The 22,540-nt window shown below is 43.9% G+C and overlaps 1 protein-coding gene across 1 annotated transcript in view; it reads right to left on the bottom strand.

Moving 5' to 3' along the window:
• Positions 1–4,134: 4,134 nt before the first annotated feature.
• Positions 4,135–22,540, bottom strand: part of STOX1 (storkhead box 1) — a 57,673-nt gene continuing 39,267 nt past the window's right edge. The window contains exons 2-4 of the mRNA XM_056113482.1: positions 12,705–12,857; positions 5,214–7,527; positions 4,135–4,399 (exon numbers count right to left, since the gene is read on the bottom strand). Coding sequence (XP_055969457.1) covers positions 4,252–4,399; positions 5,214–7,527; positions 12,705–12,857 — 2,615 coding nt within the window. The 3' untranslated portion in view covers positions 4,135–4,251. The remainder of the gene's footprint in view (positions 4,400–5,213; positions 7,528–12,704; positions 12,858–22,540) is intronic.

Here is a 22,540-nt window from a genome sequence, read left to right as displayed (position 1 = left end):
GAGGTGCTTAATTTGTTGCTTTATTATATGCAAAATACAAAATTTACTTTGTATTTGACTTCTGCTCAGTAAAGTATATTACCTAATTAAAAGATTACTGGGCGCTAAAGCAATAATATAGCGGGGAGGGCACTTGCCTTGCATGTGGCTTCCTGATCCCCACCAGGAATGATACTGAGTACAGAGCCAGGAGTAAGCCCTGAGCACTGCCAGTATGACCCCCCTCCAAAAAAAGACTATTAACTGGCTTCTCTCTGAGCATTCTTTAATTATAGAGCTGGACCTTTCATGTTTAGTCCACTTAAAGTAGAAGGGAAAGAGGCCATCATTTTTCATCTGCAGGACAATCTTACAAGATGAGGAACTGAACCATTCTGAAAGGCTCTCACAGAAATGAGGCAAGTAGAATTGGAAAGACAGTACAGCAGGTAGGGCACCTGCCTTGTATGCAGCTGACCTGAGTTCAATCCCTGACACCCCAGATGGTCTCCTGAGCCCCACCGAGATTGATCTCTGAGTGCAGAGCCTTGAGCACCTCTGAGTATAGATTTAAAAAAAAAAAGTGGCTATTATAAGTTGATGACAACGTATTGGAGACTGAGATAGTGAAGTACTAAGAGAAAATGAACGATGGAGTGGGAGTGGTTTTGCCATTGCTAGGCAAGATCAAGGCCAACTCAAACTATTTTTGTTAGTAAAACAGATAAAACTGCCTGCCTTACTCATAGTGCAGGAAAATTAGAAGAATTGGCTGATTTAACAGTTCTGCAGAGAAGGACAGAAGTGCTCACATTTTTACCTTCACCTGGAGGTTTTGACGCACTAGTGAAATCTTTTTTTGTTTGTTTTGGGAGCACACCAAGCAACGCTCAAGGCTTAGTCCTGGTTCTACACTCAGGAATTACTCCTGGTGATGCTTGGGGGACCATATGGGGAACCAGGGATTACACCCGGGTTGGTCTCAATCAAAGCAAGCACCTTATCCACTATAATTTCTCTCCAGCCCTCTTAATACATCCAGAATATGAATATTTATTTGTGTATCTCCAAATTAAAATCATTCAGGAAAACTAAATGTTTTGGGAGGTCCATTTCTTGTCAATTGTTCTAAAATTAGAAGGTAGTAGTCATATCAGAAGAGGGCGCCATTACCCAATAAATAGAGGCTGGTACTGATAAAAACACTTCAAAGATTTCACAAGGGAGAAAGTCCTGTAGTAAATACGCACGGATTTGGAATTTGTTTTGTTTTGGGTTTTGTTCTGGTGCTCAGGGCTTACTCCTGGCTTTGTGCTGAGGCATTACACCTGGCAGTGCTCAGGGGACCTATGTGGTGCCAGAAATTGAACCCAGTCTGCTACATGCAAGACAAGAATCTTTCCCGCTCTCTCATGTGATAGTGCTGCATTTGTTGTATTTCTCTAACTTCAGTCACTGAAGGAAATGTTAGCAAGGAATCACCCAGGAATTAAGAAAAAAAAAAAGAAGAAGAGAAGGGTTACATTCTGTTGGGAATATTCTTTTTACAATTAGGAATTTTGAAATACTAAGGCAAATTTGAATGACCCTTTTACTTAGGATTCATATGTATTTGAGGTCCCAGTTAAGGGAATGGTATCTGATGTCAGAATGTCTTTAACAGGGGCTGGACAGATAGTATAGCAGGTAAGACATTTGTTTTAACAAAGGTCCAACCCAGTTTTGATCCCTGAGTGCAGAGCCAGGAGTACCCCCAGAGTACCATCCAGTGTGGGCCACCAAAAAATTTAAAACAAAGTCTTCAATAAGCCCATGCTTTGCTTAATTTTCTCAATTGTAGTATAGCTGAATTTTACTTTCTATAATCCCCACCTAAAAGTGCCTGACATTGGTCCAAAACAGGGTAACTAGTAAAACTTATCAGGTACTATTGACCTTTTATTATACCAACAATAAACTATCAGGAAAGTTTTTGTGAACATATATATTAAAATATGTACATAAATAGAAAAATAGTAGGTGCCTCCATTAATCACTTTCAAAAAATGGGTTTTTCCTCAAACAGCACTATACTCCTATATGTAGATATCATTACCATCTTCCTTTCACAGATGAGAAAATTAAATCAGAGAAGTTTGGTACCTTTCTTTTTCTTTTTCTTTTTCTTTTTCTTTTTGGGTCACACCCGGCAATGCTCAGGAGTTACTCCTGGCTCTGCACTAAGTTATTATTCCTGGCGGTGCTTGAGGGACCATATGGGATGCCGGGAATCGAACCTGGGTTGGCCACGTGCAAGGCAAATGCCCTACCCATTGTGCTATCGCTCCAGCCCCTGGTACCTTTCTTGATCACAAAACTACCAAAAATTGGAGCCAACATACACTGTTTAAGGTGCTTGCCTTGCACACAGCCAACTTGGGTTCAAACCCTGGTATCCCATATGGTCCCCCAAGCACCATCAGGAGTGATTCCTGAATGCAGAGCCAGGAATAGCCCCTAAACATTGCTGGGTATGGCCCCAAAGGAAAACAAAACAAAAGGCCTATCCACTATACTATCTCTCTATCCCTGTCAATGTTCTTATCACCATATCTAATCTTGGAATGCAGTGGTAAGTTTGCCCAAGTCACTGAAACTCTAACGGTCGGGACTGAGTGGTCCAACCACTGCAAAACAGCAGCAAATTGGATCTCTTCTCCAATACCCACAGGGTTGAGAGAGAGCTGTACACAGTACTGAGCTTCATTCTGGCCTTCACAGATAACCAGGATGAGGAGAGCTGTAGAGAGTGATTTCTCAGTTATTCAATAAATCAAGGGTCCAGAGTGGTATAGTGGTACAGTGGGTAGAGCTCTTACTTACCTTGTTTTGTATGCATTTCGATCCCTGGCACCTCCTATGGTTCCCTGAGCCCTGACAGGAGTGATTCCTGAATGCAGAGCCAGGAGTAAGTCTTGAGCACCACTGAGTGTGACCCCAAAACTAAAAAGAAAATTTCTAGACATCTAAGGCCTTAGAAACCTTTCTAGGGGGAAAAAAACTCCTCAACCCTATCAGCATTAGCTTCGACCCAACTTTAATTATTCCACATTCCTATTTAATTATTCCAAGAGAAATGACCATTTTACTACTTGATCTTTTTTTTTTTCCTGTTAGAAAAAAAATTCTAGTAAAGTTATTGAGGTCTTGTGGAGAGTGGAAATAGATCAATTATATCTGAATTAACAGTCATTTTCATCTTGTCTCTAGATTTCCAAACCACCCTTTCACTAAGGCCCTTCTGAGAGATTGGGCTTCCCTTCTATCCCCACTATCTGAAAACATCCTAACTTCTCACTGCCATACAATTCGTCAAAACCTCAAATAGGAGAGGAATCAGATGCCCGCTGCCACAGGTACTAGGGACATTGTCAGTCATATTGTAGAGTCATTTGTTCATATTCAAGCCGATTGCAGAGAGGATTGTTGACAGCAATGATTGGATGGAAGAAATCCTTATTACAGAGTACACAATACATCTACATAAATTCTTTCTGATAAAAGGCTTTAACTGCAAAGAAAATATCTATGCAACCCCAAAACATATTTTCTGAATTATTTTGTCACACCCAACAATGCTCAGGGGTTATTCCTGGCTCTGCACTCAGGAATTAATCCTGGCAGTGCATGGGTTAACTATATGAGATGCTGGGGATCAACCCTTGGTTGGCCAAATGCAACGCAAATGCAAATGCCCTACCCACTGTACAAAGACTGCAGCCCCAATTTTTCTGAATTTTTCTACCAAAATCTCCTGAGATCTACTTAACCATAAGAACACATTACTCCTAAAAAAAAAAGTAAGGTGGAGTTCATGCCCAATTCAATCAGCTAATCAGTGGCTGAATAAATGGCAGTACTCCTACATAAAAACAAAAACAAACAAAGAAAAAACATTACTCCTGAGGTAGAAAAACTTACTATGGGATAGACAGCATTCTTTGAATTTTGAAAAATTAGTAACTGAAAATTACATTTAATATTTTTTAATTTTAAAATTACATTGAATAGTGTCTTGATACTTCCATGTTTTATTGTAATCTATATATTTCCAATAAATTCATAGTAAAATAGGCTTTTAAAAAACTAAGATGTTAAAAAAACAAACTACAACAAAATAAGAGGCTAATAGTATATATGATTGACTTGAGATTATTATATAGTCAATGATCAGAAGTCTGTATCAATGCTGTACATTTTTACAAAAGTCATTTCCTGAAAGAAAAATGAAAACTAAACATTTATGACTGGAGTTAGTTGTAATAAGGAATTGGGGGTGAGCGTCTGGCTGGTCTTTGTGCCTTCAAACTTCTGTAGAAAATTCTGTCGTCTTTTCAGTCCATCCAAAATGACTGAATTATTAGATGCCAGACTCTGTGTCCTAAAAAGATTTAAAATGATAGCAATGATTACTTTCAAAGGGAAACTGTGTTCTTAATCAATGCATTATACATTGATCTGTTATTCTGAAGCAATATAAAGGCTTTACAAATCTTTTCTTTACATTTTAAAATATTCACAACAGCATATACCATTATTAAGCAGCTAATTTATACAATGTTAACATTTTCTAAAATTCTCAAACCCAATATCTAGTCAGAACAATAAATTCTCAGGGCCAGGTAGATAGTACAGCATGTAGGGCGTATGGTTTGCCCACGGCTGACCCAGGTGGATCCCCTGCATCCCAGATGGTCCCCTGAGCATCTCCAGGAGTGATTCCTAAGCACAGAGCCAGGAGTAAGCCCTGAGCACTGCCAAGTATGAGTCAAAAACAAATCAAAACAATCAAGATTTAGTAGTAGAGGAAAAATCAAATCTTGGTTCACATAAGAAATGAACTCTATCCAATTATATAAAAGATTTTATTGTAACTTGATATACTTATTCAATAAGAGATGGCAAAATTATATCATTTAAAAACTATTCGGGGACCTGGAGGGATAGCAAAACAGGCATTTGCCCTGCATGCTACCGACTCGACTTCTGTCCCTGGCACCCCAAAGGTCCCCTAAGCCCTGCCAGGAGTGATCCCTGAGCACTGAACCAGGAATAAGCCCTGAGCACAGCCAGGTTGACCCAAAACCAAAAAAATAAAAAGTTTTTCAGGGTCTTCCACTTGGTAACTCAACAGACCCTTGGTTTGCATTTTTATGTGAGATAGTGGTTAATCAAACACTTTTATATGTACTTACCGCGGAGAATCGATTCCACTATCTCCTGCCATACTATGGCTTTCTGTCCCCTCTAAGTGACTGTGTTCGCGTTGGATATTCTGAGCTAACACCGGCATATGTGAAGTACTGAAAAGTTCTGACTTTTGTGTTGGCTGTTTTTTCATATCCTGATTGTGAAGACTTGGACTCCAACTGGCCACATCACCCATGGTATCTTGAAGGGTTTCATCCTCAGAACTGGTTTTCCTTTTGCTGTAGCAATCAAATATATTTCCGTCAGCAGGCACTGCGGCCCGTGCAATTTTAGCAACACTAGGTTCTTCTTCACAGTTAAAACTGGATGAGGTCCCCAGAGTAAGGCCATGGCTTTCAGCAGAGTGAGAAGGCTTTTGGCTTTCAGCTGGGTTAGTGAGCCACTGGGTGGGTTTGTAATATCTGCTTCCATTAAATGTTTGAGGCCCCAAACTAGGTGTGTTGCTGTTGTACTCAGTCAGAGGTCTTTCAGTCATCTTTAGTTTTCCTAACTGGTTTTCTTTGCTTTCACCTGTGAAGGAATACTGCAGGTGGCCAGACGACATTGGACATAAGTCATCATCCTCAGAAAAGTCATCTTCCTCTAGATATAATGAACTGCATGCACCATCCTCCTCCTCTCCATTCTGGTAGAAGGTCTGGGCATCATCAGAAAGCCCTTCGTTCTCCAGACTTGCAGTCTCCGTGTCCTGAACAAACGTCTTCTTAATGAGTTCTCCTGAATCTCTGTATTGGGTCTCTGGGGGTTTCACATGGTTTGCACCAACTGAGTGATCCATAAGAGCAAGATTTTGAAACTGATACATTGTTTTGTCCACAAATCTACAAACAGAGGGTTTTCTCTCAAAAGTTGAGCCTGGAGGTGGCAGGTCATGCAGTGTTCCTTTCATCTCCCCGAGAGCGTCAAAGTGAGAATAACATTTCCCCAACCCTTCAAGGAGTGCCTTATTTTCTTCACCACAGGCATCATGTTTCAACAGGCACGTGCTACCGTTTTGCAAAGCACTGCGTTGAGGGTAGCTGAGGAGATTATCTTTGAGCTCATCAGTGGTAGGCTGGACAGTCGAATTATTCATATAAACGGTTTCTGTGTTCATCTTATCATTACATTGTTCAGCATATTGCTTTTTGATATCATCCGTAAGGACATTAGAGGAACCCAAGGACATTGACCTTCGGACAGACCTTCTCTTCGTTCCAAATTGACTGGGTTCCAAATCACCGGTCTTCTGCACATTGTGCCCTTTGGTTATTGGCCCACCTCTGTGGGACAAACCCGGGAAAGGGTTATTGATTTGCTTTTTATAAATCAAATGGGAGCCTAGTACTGGCATATTCTCACCACCTGATTTCTCTCCTGCTTGATTTCCGCTTTGAATCTGGGAAGTGGGGTGTGGAGCCAGGCGCCTGGGCTGTTTCTGCAGTCTAATTCTTTCAGGGTTAGGATCGCTTCCCTGGCCCCTGGACTTCTGTCTGTCCCTACGCAAATGGCCCTGCCTTCGAGGCTTTGCTGACCAGCCCTGCCTGTTCTTAACCACCTCCTTGTGTGAGTTTTTATGTCTGACTGCAGGCAAATCAGTCGAAGTGCCCTGACTATTATATTTTTTCTGCTCATATTTTTGCATGAGGGCAGTATGTTTGATCAAGTTGTCGACCGTCAGAATGGGATTAATACGTTTGATTATCTCATGTTCAATGTCCCGAGGGATGTTGTCCAAGTCATCTTCATCTCGAACAGGCCACTCTTCCGGCGGGAACTGGGCAGAGAAACTAGTGTGCTCAGTTCTGGACTTCTCCTTCCTAGATACACTGCGCCAGAGTAGCCCAAAGCCAAACTTCTTGCCTTTCTCTCTGTCTTTTGCGTAGGACACAGGCTTGGTGTTCTCACGAATATGATTCTCTTCTGACACGGAAACTGCTTGATTCCGTACCAAAGCTTTGGATTCCCCGATACATTTCTGGCCTTTTTCAATCACTTCGGCGGTAGCTGGTAACCGGTGTACATCCTGAGCACATTCACCTGGGAAGCACCGGCAAGACTGACAGTGGGAAAGGGGAGAAGTGTTGTCTTTGGCTGACTCTGCACAGCTTCCCATGCTCACAAGATAGGTAATGGCAGTTGGCGGTGGGTGACTGTCATCTGAGAGGCCCCTCTTATTTTCCTGAGTGTTTGCATTTGTGATGAAGTAAGTCTGGGGTGTAACTATGAAGTACCCTTCTCCAGTGTGATAAATCTTCCTTTCTTTAATCAGAGTTCCCAGAGTGGTATAGAGGATGTCTTGAGGTGGAACTGCAATGCCTAAAACAAACAAGTATTTTACACAGATTTTACAGAAGATACATAAGTTTTTAAACACAACAAACAAACCATAATTGGGCTGGAGTGATAGTACAGTGGATAAGGTTCTTGTCTTGCACCTGGTTAACCATGGTTCAATCCCCAGCAACACACATGGTCCCTCAGAGTGATCTCTGAGCGCCAGGAGAGATTACTGAGTGCTGTTGGGCATGGCCCCCAAACAAACACAAAATAAAAAAATATGTAACAACATAATTTAATGACAAATCAAACTCAGAAATGGCCACACATTTACCCCCCCAAAAAAATACAGAGCTAGCAAGTGAAAACAGAGACAAATGGGACTATCTTAAACTAAGAAGCTTCTGCACCTCAAAAGAAACAGTGACCAAAATACAAAGACAGTCTACAGAATGGGAAAAGGATATTTGCCCAATATGCATCTGACAAGGGGTTGATATCAAGGATATACAAAGCTCTGGTTGAGGGGCTGGAGTGATAGCACAGCGGGTAGGGCCTTTGCCTTGCACGCGGTCCTACTCAGGTTCGATTCCCAGCATCCCATATAGTGCCCCGAACATGGCCAGGAGTAATTCCTGAGTGTATGAGCCAGGAGTAACCCCTGTGCATCACCAGGTGTGACCCAAAAAGAAAAAAACAAAAACAGAAAACAACAAAGCACTGGTTGAACTCCACAAGAAGAAAACATCCAACCCCATCAAAAAATGGGGCGAGGAAATGAACAGAAACTTTCTCAAAGAAGAAATCCAAATGGCAAAAAGGCACATGAGAAAATGCTCTACATCACTAATCATCAGGGAGATACAGATCAAAACAACAATGAGATACCATCTCACACCACAGAGACTGGCTCACATCCAAAAGAACTAAAGCAAACATTTTGGCATGGATGTGGCGAAAAAGGGACCCTCCTTCACTGCTGGTGGGAATGCTGACTGGTTCAGCCCTTTTGGAAAACAGTATGGATGATTCTCAGAAAATTAGAAATTGAGCTCCCATTTGATCCAGCAATACCACTCCTGGGAATATATCCCAGAGAGGCAAAAAAGTACAGTCAAAATGACATCTGCACTTCTATGTTCATTGTTGCACTGTTCACAATAGCCAAAATTTGGAAAATACCTGAGTGCCCAAGAACAGATGACTGGTTAAAGAAACTTTGGTACATCTATACAATGGAATACCACGCAGCTGTTAGAAAAGATAAAGTAATGAAATTTACGTACAAGTGGTACTACATGGAAAGTATCATGCTAATTGAAACGAGTCAGAAAGAGAGGGACAGACATAGAAAGACTGCATTTATCTGGGGAACATAAAGTAACAAAATAGGAGACTAACATCCCAGAATAGTCGAGATAAATACCAGGAGGTTCACTCCATGTCTTGAAGGCCAGCCGCACATGCTGGCTGGAAAAGGCAGCTCAGATAGAGAAGGGAGCACCAAATAAAGGGTGTTGGGAGGATCCTCCCAGGATGGGAGATGCATGCTGAAAGTAGACTATAGACCGAACATGATTGCCACTCAATGCCTCTTTTGCAAACCTCAACAACAAAAGGAGAGAGAAAACAAAAGGGAATGCCCTGCCACAGAGGCGGGATGGAATGGGGGTTTGGGGGATGGGGGTGGGAGGGATACTGGTATCATTGGTGGTGGAGAATGGGCACTAGTGGAGGGATGGATACTCAATCATTGTATAACTGAAACCCAAGCACAAAAACTTGCAAGTCTAAAACTGTTCCTCATGGTATATCACTAATAAAAATTTTTTTAAAATTATGTGAAAAATAATACAGAGCTAACTAATACTAATAATATATATGCAATTGAAGTGTCAGAGAAGGGCTGGAGAGACAGTACAGAGGATAGGGCACTTGACTTGCATGCGGCTATCCCAGGGTTCAATCTCTTGACACCTCATATTATACCCTGAGCAGTCAGAACTGAACCCTCAGTACAGAACCAGCAGTGAATCCTGAGCACCGCTAGGTGTCCCCCCCCCAAAAAAGTCAAAGAAGCATTAACAATTATAATTTAGTTGAAGAATTGTGAATATAATTTAGTCCACAAAAAGCTGTAAAATTAAGGCTGGAGAACAGTACAGTGGGTAGGGCACTTGCCTGGCATGCGGCTAACCAGGAAAAACAAAAAACAAAGAGATTACATACTGCTTAAATCGAGAAAATCTGAATGCAAGTGCTCAATCAGACAGGCCCATTATGCGTTTACATTTTATTAAGGAGCACATTACATGGGAGTCTGTAACAACCGCGGTCTCACAGTCTTTTTTAAAAATTTAAAAAAAAAAATTTTTTTTTTTAAATTTTTAAAAAAAAAAATTTTTTTTAAGTCTTAAAACTTTTAAGTCTTAAAACTCTAGAGGCAGGAGAAGAGCAGCCAGTAAGTAGAAAGTAAGAAGGAAGTGAAGTGAAAGTCCTCGTTCCAACTGTAGAATCGATACAAATGGGCTCATTACACTGTTCTGTCAACTTGTGTATATGCTTGAAATTTTCTAGTATAAAAAGTGAAAATTTTTTTACAAAGTGGCTGGAGTGATAGTACAGTACACTTTGCTTACAAGCCGCCAAGCTGGTTCAATCCCCGGCACCCAATATGGTCCTCTAAGCTCTACCAGGAATGATCACTGAGTGGAAAGCTGGTAGCAAGCCCTGCCGGAGGGTAGGTAAGAGAGAGAAAGGACCAGTATGACAATAATAGCTGGAAATTGTCGTGCTGGACAAAAACTGAGTGTTAAAAGTAGGCAAAGAGATATATCTGATAACCTTTTAGTAACTGTATTGCAAACCCCAATACCCAAAAGGAGAGAGAGGGAGAGAGGGAGAGAGGAGAGAGAGAGAGCACCTGCCAGGCTGTATATGGGGGGTGGTGTGTGTATGGGGGGTGGTGATGGGGAGATGGGGGAAACTGGGGACACGGGGGTTGGGAAATGTACACCGATGGAGGGATTGGTTCTGGACCTCGGTATGACTGAAACCTAATTGTGAACAGCTTTGTAAGGGTCTATCTCACACTGATTCAATAAAAAAGAAAAATTTTTAAAAAAAGTAAGCCCTGAGGACAAGCAGGTGTGTGTGAAGAAAAGAAAGATCTTAAGACTCTAAGGAGGGGGGTGGATGGGTCCAGAGACTTAGTACAGTTGTGCATAGTACACTTGCCTTGTATATGGCTGACCCAGGGTAGATCCTCAGAACCCCAAATGATCTCTGAGCTCCCAGGAGTGAGCCCTGATTGAAGAGCTAGAAATAAGCCTTGAGCATCATGGGTTGTGGCCCCCAAACAAAAAAAGACAAAAGAGGGGCTGGAGCGATAGCACAGCGGGTAGGGCGTTTGCCTTGCACGCAGCCGACCTGGGTTCGATTCCCAGCATCCCATATAGTCCCCTGAGCACCGCCAGGAGTAACTCCTGAGTGCAGAGCCAGGAGTAACCCCTGTGCATCGCCAGGTGTGACCCAAAAAGCCAAAAAAAAAAAAAAGACAAAAGAAAATGAAAGGGGCCAGAAGTGTGGCTCAGTGGTATTGTATTCTAATACAACTTATAAAAATATACATAAACTGCAGACATTTTATCATCTCTGAAAAAGAGGAAAGGAATAATATGAGGTGGGGAGATGGTGATTTTTTTTTCTTTTTCTGCTTTGTACTCCTTTTTATAGAGTCACATTTGTTGCCACAAGTGCTATTTTTGAAAATACTCATCTGGAAAGTAAGAAAGATATCCTATCAAATATGTTGACATAGGCTTTTTCTTCTGACAGGGCTCTAAAATGAGATTTCAGGGGCCAGAGTGATAGTACAGTAGGTAGGGTAGTTGCCTTGCATGTGTTCAACCCAATTCAATTCTCAGCATCCCAGAGGGTCTCCCAAGCACCCTGCCAGGAGTAATTCCTGAGTGTAGAGCCAGGAGTAACTCCAGAGCATCATCAGATGTGGCCCAAAAACAAAACAAAAAAGAGATTTTTTCATTTAAAAATTCAGTATTATCCAGTTTATGTATGTATTTAATAATAGAAAACAGGGGTCCGAGTGATAGTACAGTAGGTAGGATGTTTCCCTTGCATGCGGCAGACCCAGCTCTGATCCCCAGTAGCCCATATGTCCCCCAAGCACCGCCAGAAGTGATTTCTGAGTGCGGAGCCAGGAGTAATCCCTGAGCATTGCCAGGTTTAACCCAAAAAGCAAAATAAAAAGAAAGAAAGAAGAGAGAGAGAGAGAGAGAGAGAGAGAGAGAGAGAAAAGAAAACAGGACTGGAGTTATAGTACAGTGGGGAAAACCTTGCCTTGCAAGTGGATGACATAGGTTTGATCCCCTGGATACTATAAGGTCCCCTGAGCCCACCAGGAATGATTCCTAAGTACAGAGCCAGGAATAACTCCTGAGTACCACCAGGGGTGACCCTAAAACCAATGAATAAATAAAAATAAAAACAGTGTTGTACAACATGTAGGGTGATGGCCTTGCAGTTGTGGTCAATCTGGGGCTCAAACCCTGGCATCCCACATGGTCCCTCAAGCACCGCCGAGAGTAATTACAGAGCACAGAGCCAGGAGCAACCCCTGAGCATCACTGAGTGTGGCCCAAGACCTAACTAACTAAATATGGGGCTGGAGGCATAGTACAGAGAGAAGGCTGCTTGTCTTGCACACAATTACCAGGGTTTGACATACAGTTTCCAGAGTTCTGCCAGGAGTGATCCCTGAGCAGAGCCAGGAGTGAAAATGAAACCAGGCGGCAAGAACTAAGTGCTGAAAGTAGATAAAGGAATATACATGATAATCTGTCAGTACCTGTTTTGCAAATCATGACATCCAGAGGGAAAGAAAGAGAAAAAAGAAAAGTGCCTGCTGGGGGGTGGTGGGGGATGGCGGTGCGGATGGGAAACTTGGGACATTGAGGGTGGGATACATACACGAGAGAGAAAAGCAAGCAAGCAAGCAGGGGCTTTAAAGATACAGCTCAATAGGCTAGGTCCATGCTCTGCATGTTCAATCCCCAGCCCTGCATGGTTTCCAGACTATCTTAAAGCACCAAGTTGGAGAGTAGCTCTGAGTACTACCAGGTGTGGCACTAAAATAAAAACAAAGGAATCCAAAGACATGCAATTAATCGGTAATTGAGAAAAATACATGACTTTACCTGGGTAGTTATTCTTCAAATGCTCCAATAGGGATTCCTGTGTTACCATGATCTGAGCTGAATTCAGATCAGATATAGCACCACAAAGAACTTCAGCCAAAGGTATAAACTGAGATTGAGCGATTGGATTCATTTGCACTGGGAAGACATCACCTAAATGGGAGATTGAAAAAAAAAAAGAAGGATGAAACAATATGGACAGTCCTTAATTGAGCTTCCATATGACCCCGCAATACCACTTCTGGGAATATATCCCGAGGATGCAAAAAAAGCACAGTAGAAATGACACCTGTACCTATATGTTCATTGCAGCCCTGTTCACAATAGCCAAAATCTGGAAACAACCCAAGTGCTCTAGAACAGGTGACTGGTTAAAGAAACTTTGGTACATCTACACAATGGAATACTATGCAGCTGTCAGGACAGATGAAGTCATGAAATTTGCTTATAAATGGATAGACATGGAGAGTATCATGCTAAGCTAAATGAGTCAGAAATAGAGGGACAGACAGAGAAGGACTGCACTTATTTGTGGAGTAGAAAACAACATAACATGAGGCTGACACCTAAGGATAGTAGATACATGGGACAGGTAGATTGCTCCATAGCTGGAAGCCTGCCTCATGAGCAAAGGGGAAAAGGCAGCTGGAACAGAGAAGGGATCACTAAGAAAATGATGGCCTGAGGAACCGGTCGGGATGGGAGATGTGTGCTTAAAGTAGATAATGGACCAAACATGATAAACTCTCAGTTGTCTGTCTTGCAAACCATAATGCCCCAAAGTAGAGAGAGATTTGGGGGAATATTGTCTGTCATGGAGGCAGAGGAAGGGTGGGAAAGTGGAGGGTATACCAGGGATATTGGTGGTGGGGAATGTGCACTGGTGGAGGGATGGGTGTTTGATCATTGTGTGACTGTAACCCAAACATGAAAGCTTGTAACTATCTCATGGTGATTCAATAAAATAATAATAATAAAAAAGGATGCTGGAATACTGTATGACTGAAACCTAATCATAAACAGCTTTGGAAGGGTCTCACAGTAATTCAATACAATGGAGTACTATGCAGCTGTTAGAAAAGAAAAAGTCAAGAAATTTACATACAAGTAGTACTACATGGAAAATACCATGTTAAGCAAAATGAGTCAGAAAGAGACGGATAGACATAGAAAGGTTGCATTCATCTGGGGAACATAAAGTAACAAAATAGGAGACTAACACCCAAGAACAGCCGAGATAAGTACCAGGAGGATTACTCCATGGCTTTGAGGACAGCCGCACACTCTAGGGGAAAAGGCAGCTCAGATAGAGAAGGGAGCACCAAATAAAGGGTGTTGGGAGGTTCCTCTCAGGATGGGAAATGCGTGATGAGAGTAGACTATAGACCAAACAAGATTGCCACTCGATATCTCTTTTGCAAACCACAGCACTCGAAAGGAGAGAGATAACAAAAGGGAATGCCCTGCCACTGAGGTAGGGTGGGATGGGGGGATGGTGGGTAGGAGGGATACTGGGACTGTTGGTGGTGGAGGATGGGCACTGGTGGAGGGATGGGTACTCGATCATTGTATAACTGAAACCCAAGCACAAAAATTTGTAAGTCTACAACTGTATCTCATGGTGTTTCACTAATAAAAATTTAAGAAAAAAATAAAAAGTAGTTCCTGCCAATAAAAAAGTAAAAAGAAAAGAAGAAAAAAAGAAAAAGGGGGAGAAAAGGAAAGGAAGAGGAGGAGGAGAGGCAGAGGAGGAGGATGTGGAGGAGAAGGTGGCAGTGGCTGAGGAAGAAGAGGAAGAGGAGGATGAGGAGGTGGAGGAGGAGGAAGAAGGACAAGAACAAGAACAAGAAAAGCAAGTAAATTTGATATAAATTTGAAAATAATTAATCAAGAATATATATTGGGGCTGGAGCAATAGTACAACAGGTAGGGTGTTTGCCTTGCACACAGCTGACCCAGATTTGACCCCCAGTATCCCATTTGGTCCCCTTTATTCCCCAGAAGTGGCTCCTGAGCACAGAGTCAGGAGTAAACATTGAGCACAGTCGGGTGTGACCCAACAAAACAAAACAAAGAATATAAAAGACTGAAAAGCTGTCGCAATTATTATTTCATTGGTCTTTACTAAATATGGAATTATGATATATACAGTAATAGAAACTATGAAAGAGAGTTTATGATTATGGTCCCTACTTTAGAGAAATGTGCAGTATTTGCTATTAGAACAAAAGAAAGCTTGCAACTAAAGGCACGAAATGCTATCAAAAGATAGGACAGACATGACATTTGAGGGGAGTCTCACCTTTCAAAGCATTTTTATAACAGCTGAGTAGCAATAAGATTATTTAAAATACATAAACATGTCTTTTATATATTTAAAATACATAAACATGCCTTTCTTTGAACACTCTTGAACTTACTCGCCGAGGCTTGGCGCATGCCTCAGGCAACCGCAAGTGAACGTCCAAGCTGGCAAAACAGTGCAGAGAAGCGATCAAGGATGACCTCAAAGACAGAAGAGCAGTAGTGCTGGTAGATGTGGCAGAAGCCGGGAAAAGCATTCACAAGGCCCACCTGTCCTTCACCAACTACAAGACCAAGACGACTACTCTCCGACATCCTGATGGATCTATCACATCTTCCAGAAGGGCAATGGGGAAGATTATTCATGACTTCTACTCAGATTTCTTCAATAGCCATGTCCACTTGCCCACATACCAAATTCCACAGGATGGATATGCCGTTCCCAATGTTCTCCCTTCCGAAATCCAACACGCCATCTCGTCAGTAAAGAAACGAACAGCACCCGGCCCAGACAAGGTCAGACCTGAACACCTGAAGAACCTGCCGTCAGTACTCATCAATACACTGGCTCAGCTCTTCACACGCTACCTGTCTGAATGCAAGGTTCCATCCCAATGGAAAACCAGCAGGACTGTACTACTAAACAAGAAGGGAGACATCCACGACATTGGCAACTATCGCCCGATCTGCCTATTGTCTGTCATCTACAAGCTGTTCACTCGAGTCATCCTGAATAGGGTTGGCAGAACACTAGATGAAGGACAACCATGTGAGCAAGCAGGGTTCCGCAAAGGATTCAGCACCATCGACCATATCCACACGATAACCAAGCTCAGTGAGGTTTCTCGGGAGTTCAAGATGCCGCTCTGCTTAACGTTCATTGATTTAAAGAAGGCCTTTGATTCTGTTGAGACGGAAGCGGTCATTGAAGCCCTAGCCAATCAGGGCATTCAAGCCCAATACATCAGGATCCTCCGTGAGCTGTATTGCGGATTCACTACCAGGATCTCACCATTCTACAAAGAAGTGATCGCTGATGTCAAGAGAGGGGTGCGGCAGGGTGATACCATTTCACCGAAACTCTTCAGTGCCACCCTCGAGAACATCATGCGACGACTGGAATGGGAAGAAATGGGAGTGAAGATAGATGGTCGGCAATTACACCACCTCCGCTTTGCTGATGACATTGTTTTAATAACACCAAACATCAGCCAAGCGGCACAAATGCTGGCCGACTTTGACCGTGAGTGTGGAAAGGTCGGACTACAGCTGAATCTTACGAAGACAATGTTTATGAGAAACAGCCTCGTTCCTGATGCCCCATTCGCTCTCAACGGAACGACCATCTCCGAATGCAACAGCTATGTGTACCTAGGTCGAGAAGTCAACATGACAAATGACCTGGCACCCGAGCTGCGCAGGAGGAAGAGAGCGGCTTGGAACGCCTTCAAGAACATCAAAGAAATAGCTAAGAGGACGAAGAACCTCCGGCTCCAGGCACATCTCTTCAATTCCACTGTTCTTCCTGCATTAACATATGCCTCAGTGACTTGGGCCCTACAAAAACAGGATGAGAATGCTATTCGGGTCTCTCAAAGAGGAATTGAAAGAGCTATGCTTGGAGTATCACGCTTCACTCAAATGAGAGATAGAATCTGGAGTTCTGATCTCCGTCAACACTCAAAAATCACGGACGCTGTCTGATTTGCCAAGGCATCAAAAATTAGATGGGCTGGACATGTAATGAGGTTTAGAAATGACAACTGGACTAGAGCCATTACTGACTGGATTCCACAGGACGTCAAAATATCGCGTGAGGAGCTGGAGCGATAGCACAGCAGGTAGGGCGTTTGCCTTGCACACGGCCGACCCGGGTTCGATTCCCAGCATCCCATATGGTCCCCTGAGTACCGCCAGGAGTGACTCTTGAGTGCAGAGCCAGGAGTAACCCCTGTGCATCGCCAGGTGTGACCCAAAAAGCAAAACAAACAAACAAACAAACAAACCAACAAAAGATCGCGTGGCCACCCACCTACGAGATGGTCAGACTTTTTCGTGAAAATCCTGAATGATCGGTTTGAGGCTCTTCATGTTCCTAGAACAAGCAGATGCCATTGGGCTACGCTAGCATGCAACAGGGATGAATGGAGACGTTACTGGCGCCCGCTCGAGCCAATTGATGAGTTACGGGGTATCAAGTGATCAAACATGTCAGAGTTATAGTACAATGGGCAGGATACCTGCCTTGCATGTGATAGGCCTAGGTTAATTCCTCTGGTATCCCATATGGTCTCCCCCATCTCCACCCTGGGCACGGAGCCAGGAGCAAGCCCTGAGTACAGCTGCGTATGGCCCCAAAAATAAAATATGAAGAAAGTCTTTAGATTTCTTGATTGGAAGATCTTTCATGACTTTCAAGAGAACATTTGCAGTAGAAAAGAACACACATGTCACATAGGAGGTAAGGACACTGGTGAGAAAAAAAAAGGCTCATGTTTGGACCAGAGTTATAGTACAGAGAGTAGAGCGCTTGCATTGCATGTACCTGATCTGGCTTTGATCCTCAGCACCACACTGGTCCCCCGAGCCCACCAGGAGTGAGCCCTGAAAACAGAGCCAGGAGTCAGTCCCAAGCACCATGGTGCTCATAAAAAGGGGGAGGGGCTTGGCCTCTTTTGTGGGGAGGGTGTTCCGAGCAGTGACCCAACGTGGCTATACCTGGTGGTGATAGAAAAGTTCATGCAGTGCCAGGGATTAAATCTGGGGTCTACAGATGCCAGACAAACTCCAGCCCTAGAGCTATCTTCTTGGCCTAGAAAAAGGCATTAGGGAGTTTTTAGCGGAAAAGCCAGGACAGACCCTCCGTGTCACATGGGACGAAGGAGAGATTTTAAGATGGGTGATGTTGAGAAGGGCAAGAAGATTTTTGTCCAGCAGTGCGCTCAGTGCCATACTGTGGAGAAGGGAGGCAAGCACAAGAGGGGCCCAATCTCCATGGCCTGTTTGGGCGGAAGACAGGTCAGGCCCCTGGATTCTCTTGCACCAATGCCAGCAAGAACAAAGGCACCACCTGGGGAGTGGACACACTGATGGAGTGTCTGGAGAATTCCAAGAAGTACATCCCTGGAACAAAAATGTTCCTCACCCGCATTCAGAAGACCAAAAGGGCAGAGTTGATAGCTCACCTCAAAAAAACTACTGTTGAGGGGCTGGAGAGATAGCACAGTAGGTAGGGCGTTTGCCTTGCACACAGCCAACCCGGGTTCGATTCCCAGCATCCCATATGGTCCCCTGAGCACCGCCGGGGGTGATTCCTGAGTGCAGAGCCAGGAGTAACCCTTGTGCGTCGCTGGGTGTGACCCAAAAAGCAAAAAAAAAAAAAAAAAAAAAACCAACCTATTGATTAGTATAGTTGACACTGCCTTATTTATTACACACACACACACACACACACACACACACACACACATGTTTCATGACATTTTTATGTAGGCCATATTTAAATCCAGCCCATTCACCAGAATTCAGATGATGAGTGACGAATAGCATATTTTTGTTGGGCAGCCCTGATCTGAATGCAATTGGCTTGTATCTAACTGAATCTAATCAGCTCTTTGAACGTCCATGATGGTCCCAGGGCAGCAGAGCAGTCATTGTCCCCTTCCAAAGGTATGAATGAACTTGATTTATCACGTTCTCCCTTCCAAGAGACGGGGATTGCCATCTCATACCTGTGGGAGATTAGTTTTCTGTGCAGATTTTTAGAACTGGCTGTATTATTATAATCTCTGAGGATTGAGGAAATCACGGTCTCCTTAGGCTGTTTCTTAGCCTGATAAAGGCAAAGATTGAAGATTGGCTGTGACCCTATATCTTTTTCTTAATTATGCTGATTTAATTAAAAATTCCCTGTATTGGGGCTGGAGCAATAGCACAGCGGGTAGGGTGTTTGCCTTGCATGTGGCCGACCCAGGTTCAAACCCCGGCATCCCACATGGTCCCCTGAGCACTGCCAGGGTTAATTCCTGAGTGCAGAGCCAGGAGTAACCCCTGAGCATAGCCGGGTATAACCCAAAAAAGCAAAAAAAAAATCCCTGTATCTAAAATGTTGACTTTCATTCACTGAAAAGTATTTTAATGTGATTTAAGTATAACATCAAATAAAGAATACTTAACAAAAAAGCAAAACTGTAAAACTTAACAAAACTATAAAACCAAACTCCTGGAAGAGGACAAGGCAGAGTCTCCTGCCCCCGCACCTGGCTGTCTTCACCAGGGCCCCTTGGAGGAGGGCAAGTTGAGTTTCCCTCTCCGTCCGGAGCAGAGCCCAACAGCTGAAGACCTCCGGGACCCAGCCACAACCATGGTGAGACCACTCTCCACACGCTTGGACGAGCCTCACGCATGAAGGAACCGGCAGAGGAACCCAGGGCTGAGATCTCCAAGCCTGCTCGGATCGGGACTAGGCCTCCTTCACCCAGATCCCCCTCTTCCAGTAGCTAGACAGTTATACCCACCAACTGCCATGTAACCCCATCAACGGCCAGCCAGGATCCAGAGACTATTAAACCAAGCTCCCGGAAGCGCGCAGCCTCATTTGGGGCTGCACGACCTCTTATTCTCTGCCTGAGAGAACCTGGCAGGCTACTGAGAGTATCATGCCCACATACATGCCTGACTGGGAATACCTGTAAAGGTGATTAGAGGCTGCCCCGAAAGCCTCCGTTCCTCTCTGAAAGCCTGGCAAGTTACCCGTGGCGTACTTGATGTGCCAAAAACAGTAACAATGATGGTCCTCATTCCCCTGACCCTGAAAGAGCCCCCAATATGTGTCACTGGGCTAGACCAGCACGTGACAGGGACAAATGGAGACGTTACTGGCGCCCACTTGAGCAAATCGATGAACAATGGAATGATAGTGATAGTGATAACGAAAAAGCTAGGACATAAAAAAAAAGGATATGACTATTATAAAGGTGCCTTCAGTAGTCAAGGGTATTTTAAGTAAATGCACTTATGAGAATCACCAGCGGGTTGTGCTATTGTGCAGTTTCTGATTCACAATATCTTTTTTTTTTTTCTTTTTGGGTCACACCTGGCGATGCACAGGGGTTACTCCTGGCTCTGCACTCAGGAGTTACTCCTGGCGGTGCTCAGGGGACCATATGGGATGCTGGGAATCGAACCCGGGTCGGCTGCATGCAAGGCAAATGTCCTACCCGCTGTGCTATCTCTCCAGCTCTCCAGCCTTTTATTTTTTTAAGTATAACAACTTGCCCTTGGAGGAGGGCAAGTTGAGTTTCCCTCTCCGTCCCGAGCACACCTTTTTGGGTCACACCTGGCCATGCTCAGGAGTCATCCTGGCTCTGCACTCAGAAATGACTCCTGGTGATGCTCATGGGACCATATGGGATGCTGGAATCAAACCCAGGTCGGCCACGTGAAAGGCAAATGCCTACCCTCTGTATTCAGGTCCCTGGTTCAGAATATCTGAAGTGAGTCTGTGATTCTGTATTTCTTTATTCCTTTTTTTGTTGTTATTTTTGAGTCACCTAGTTGTGCTCAGGACTTACTCCTGGCTCTGAGCTCAGGGATCACTCCTAGCAAGGCCCAGGAGACCATATGGGATGCCAGAGTGTGAACCTGGGTCATTCGCATGCACGGCAGGTGCCATCGCTATTGCTCCAGTCCCCGTGGTTGTGCACTTCTAACAACCTCCCAAATGATGTCCATGGCGTAGGTGTGAAGGACGATGAGGTCAGAATGTTAATAAGAGCAATGAGGATGTTGTTGTTAACCATTCAAAACCAATCCTGACCCCAGAACTGCAATGGACTCAAGTGTGGTCAGAAGAAAGCTGGCAGAATAATGACAGTGAAGTCAATACAGGCGTTCACTGTTGGGTGGTGCGGGGTGGGGTGTTAGGAAGTGGTTAGTTTGGCAAGGTGTGAAAGTTGTAGGCAAAGCTGGTACTAGCCCAGAGTGCTTAATGCATCTGGATGAAGAGAAATAAAAACTTCCATAGGGATGCCTTGTTATTTGTTGTTAGCTGACTGGGGCCTGCTCGAGGCAATCGACGAATAACAGGATGATTTGTGATTTGTGTGATTGGTTTGTGACAGGTAACAGTCTACGGTTAAACATCACTTTGGCAAGTTTCCTTTGTTCACTTAAGCTTCTCTCTCTCTCTCTCTCTCTCTCTCTCTCTCTCTCTCTCTCTCTCTCTCTCTCTCTCTCTCTCTCTCCCTCCCAGGCTGGGGAACTGCTTGGGTTAGGAGGTTAGAGCACAAAACTCAGTTCACTTTTGCAGCCTAGGGAAGACTCCTTTCAGTGGGGCTGTAGCCGATCTGTGGGGGATGCCTGAATCCCTCTGAATGCCTATGGCTTTCTGAGAAACCTGGGTGAAAGGCTAACAATTAGCATTTCAAAGGGAGTGATCAGAAATGTTGCTGTGAAGCTTCCAGGCCAAGCAGGCCATCCAAAAACGCTTCGGCCTCTCTCCCTGTCTCCATCCCCCCTTTCTTCCCCCTCAGCATCTGAGATTTCTTCTCTTTCATCGATCTTCCTCCTCAACCAGACAAAATATGGAATACGCAATTTCAAATATTCTATGCTTCTTTAACATATGTCTGTCACTGTCACTGTCCTCCTGTTCATCGATTTGCGCAAGTGGTCCCAGTAACGTCTCCATTGTGACAATTGTTACTGTGTTTGGCATATCGAATATGTCACGTGTAGCTTGCCAGGCTTTGCCGTGCGGGTGAGATACTCTCGGTAGATTGCCGGGCTCTCCGAGAGGGACAGAGGAATCGAACCCAGGTTGGCCATGTTGGCCGCTTGCAAGGCAAATGCCCTACCCGCTATGCTATCACTCCAGCCCAGCATATGTCTACTCATTTCATTAAAAAAAAAAAAAGGTAGCTTCAAACTTTTATACATCTCCCTTCCCTAGCTCCTAAACATAAAGTCACTTTTTTCTTGTCTGTGATCTTATACCAATTGTCTGCCCTTCATTCAAATGGAGTGGGGGAAGCCCTTAATTTAAAAAAATTAACTTTTTAGGGGCTGGAGCAATAGCACAGCGGGTAGGGCGTTTGCCTTGCACGCAGCCAACCCAGGTTCGATTCCCAGCATCCCATATGGTCCCCTGAGCACTGCCAGGGGTGATTCCTGAGTACAGAGCCAGGCATAACCCCTGTGCGTCACCAGGTGTGACCCAAAAAGCAAAAAAAAATTTTGACTTTTTAGAGAAAAGTAAAATGTCTCTCCTAGAAAGATAAGGCCCAGACCATTGTAATAAAGGGCAAAACTTTAAAGGGCTTTGCTCACCCACACAATGATATTCCAGGCTTATCTCATCCCTGGCTCTCAACACACTATGAGCGTCAAGTTGGGGAGTGTGGGGTGATGAAAAAAAGAGTCAGTGACTAGAGAGTACATGTGAGATCCCCCCGTGGAGCCATTTTTGTGTCCATGAAAAAAGGGAATTTTACTGGGGTCCCGCATTGAGGGACCCCTGAAGCAGCCTGTTT

Source organism: Sorex fumeus, unplaced genomic scaffold (assembly GCF_029834395.1).
Source record: "Sorex fumeus unplaced genomic scaffold, SorFum_2.1 ptg000020l, whole genome shotgun sequence".
Taxonomy (NCBI): Eukaryota; Metazoa; Chordata; class Mammalia; order Eulipotyphla; family Soricidae; genus Sorex; species Sorex fumeus.
The sequence above is the reverse complement of the archived record's forward strand: the minus strand, read 5'-3'. Positions and strand labels throughout refer to the sequence as shown.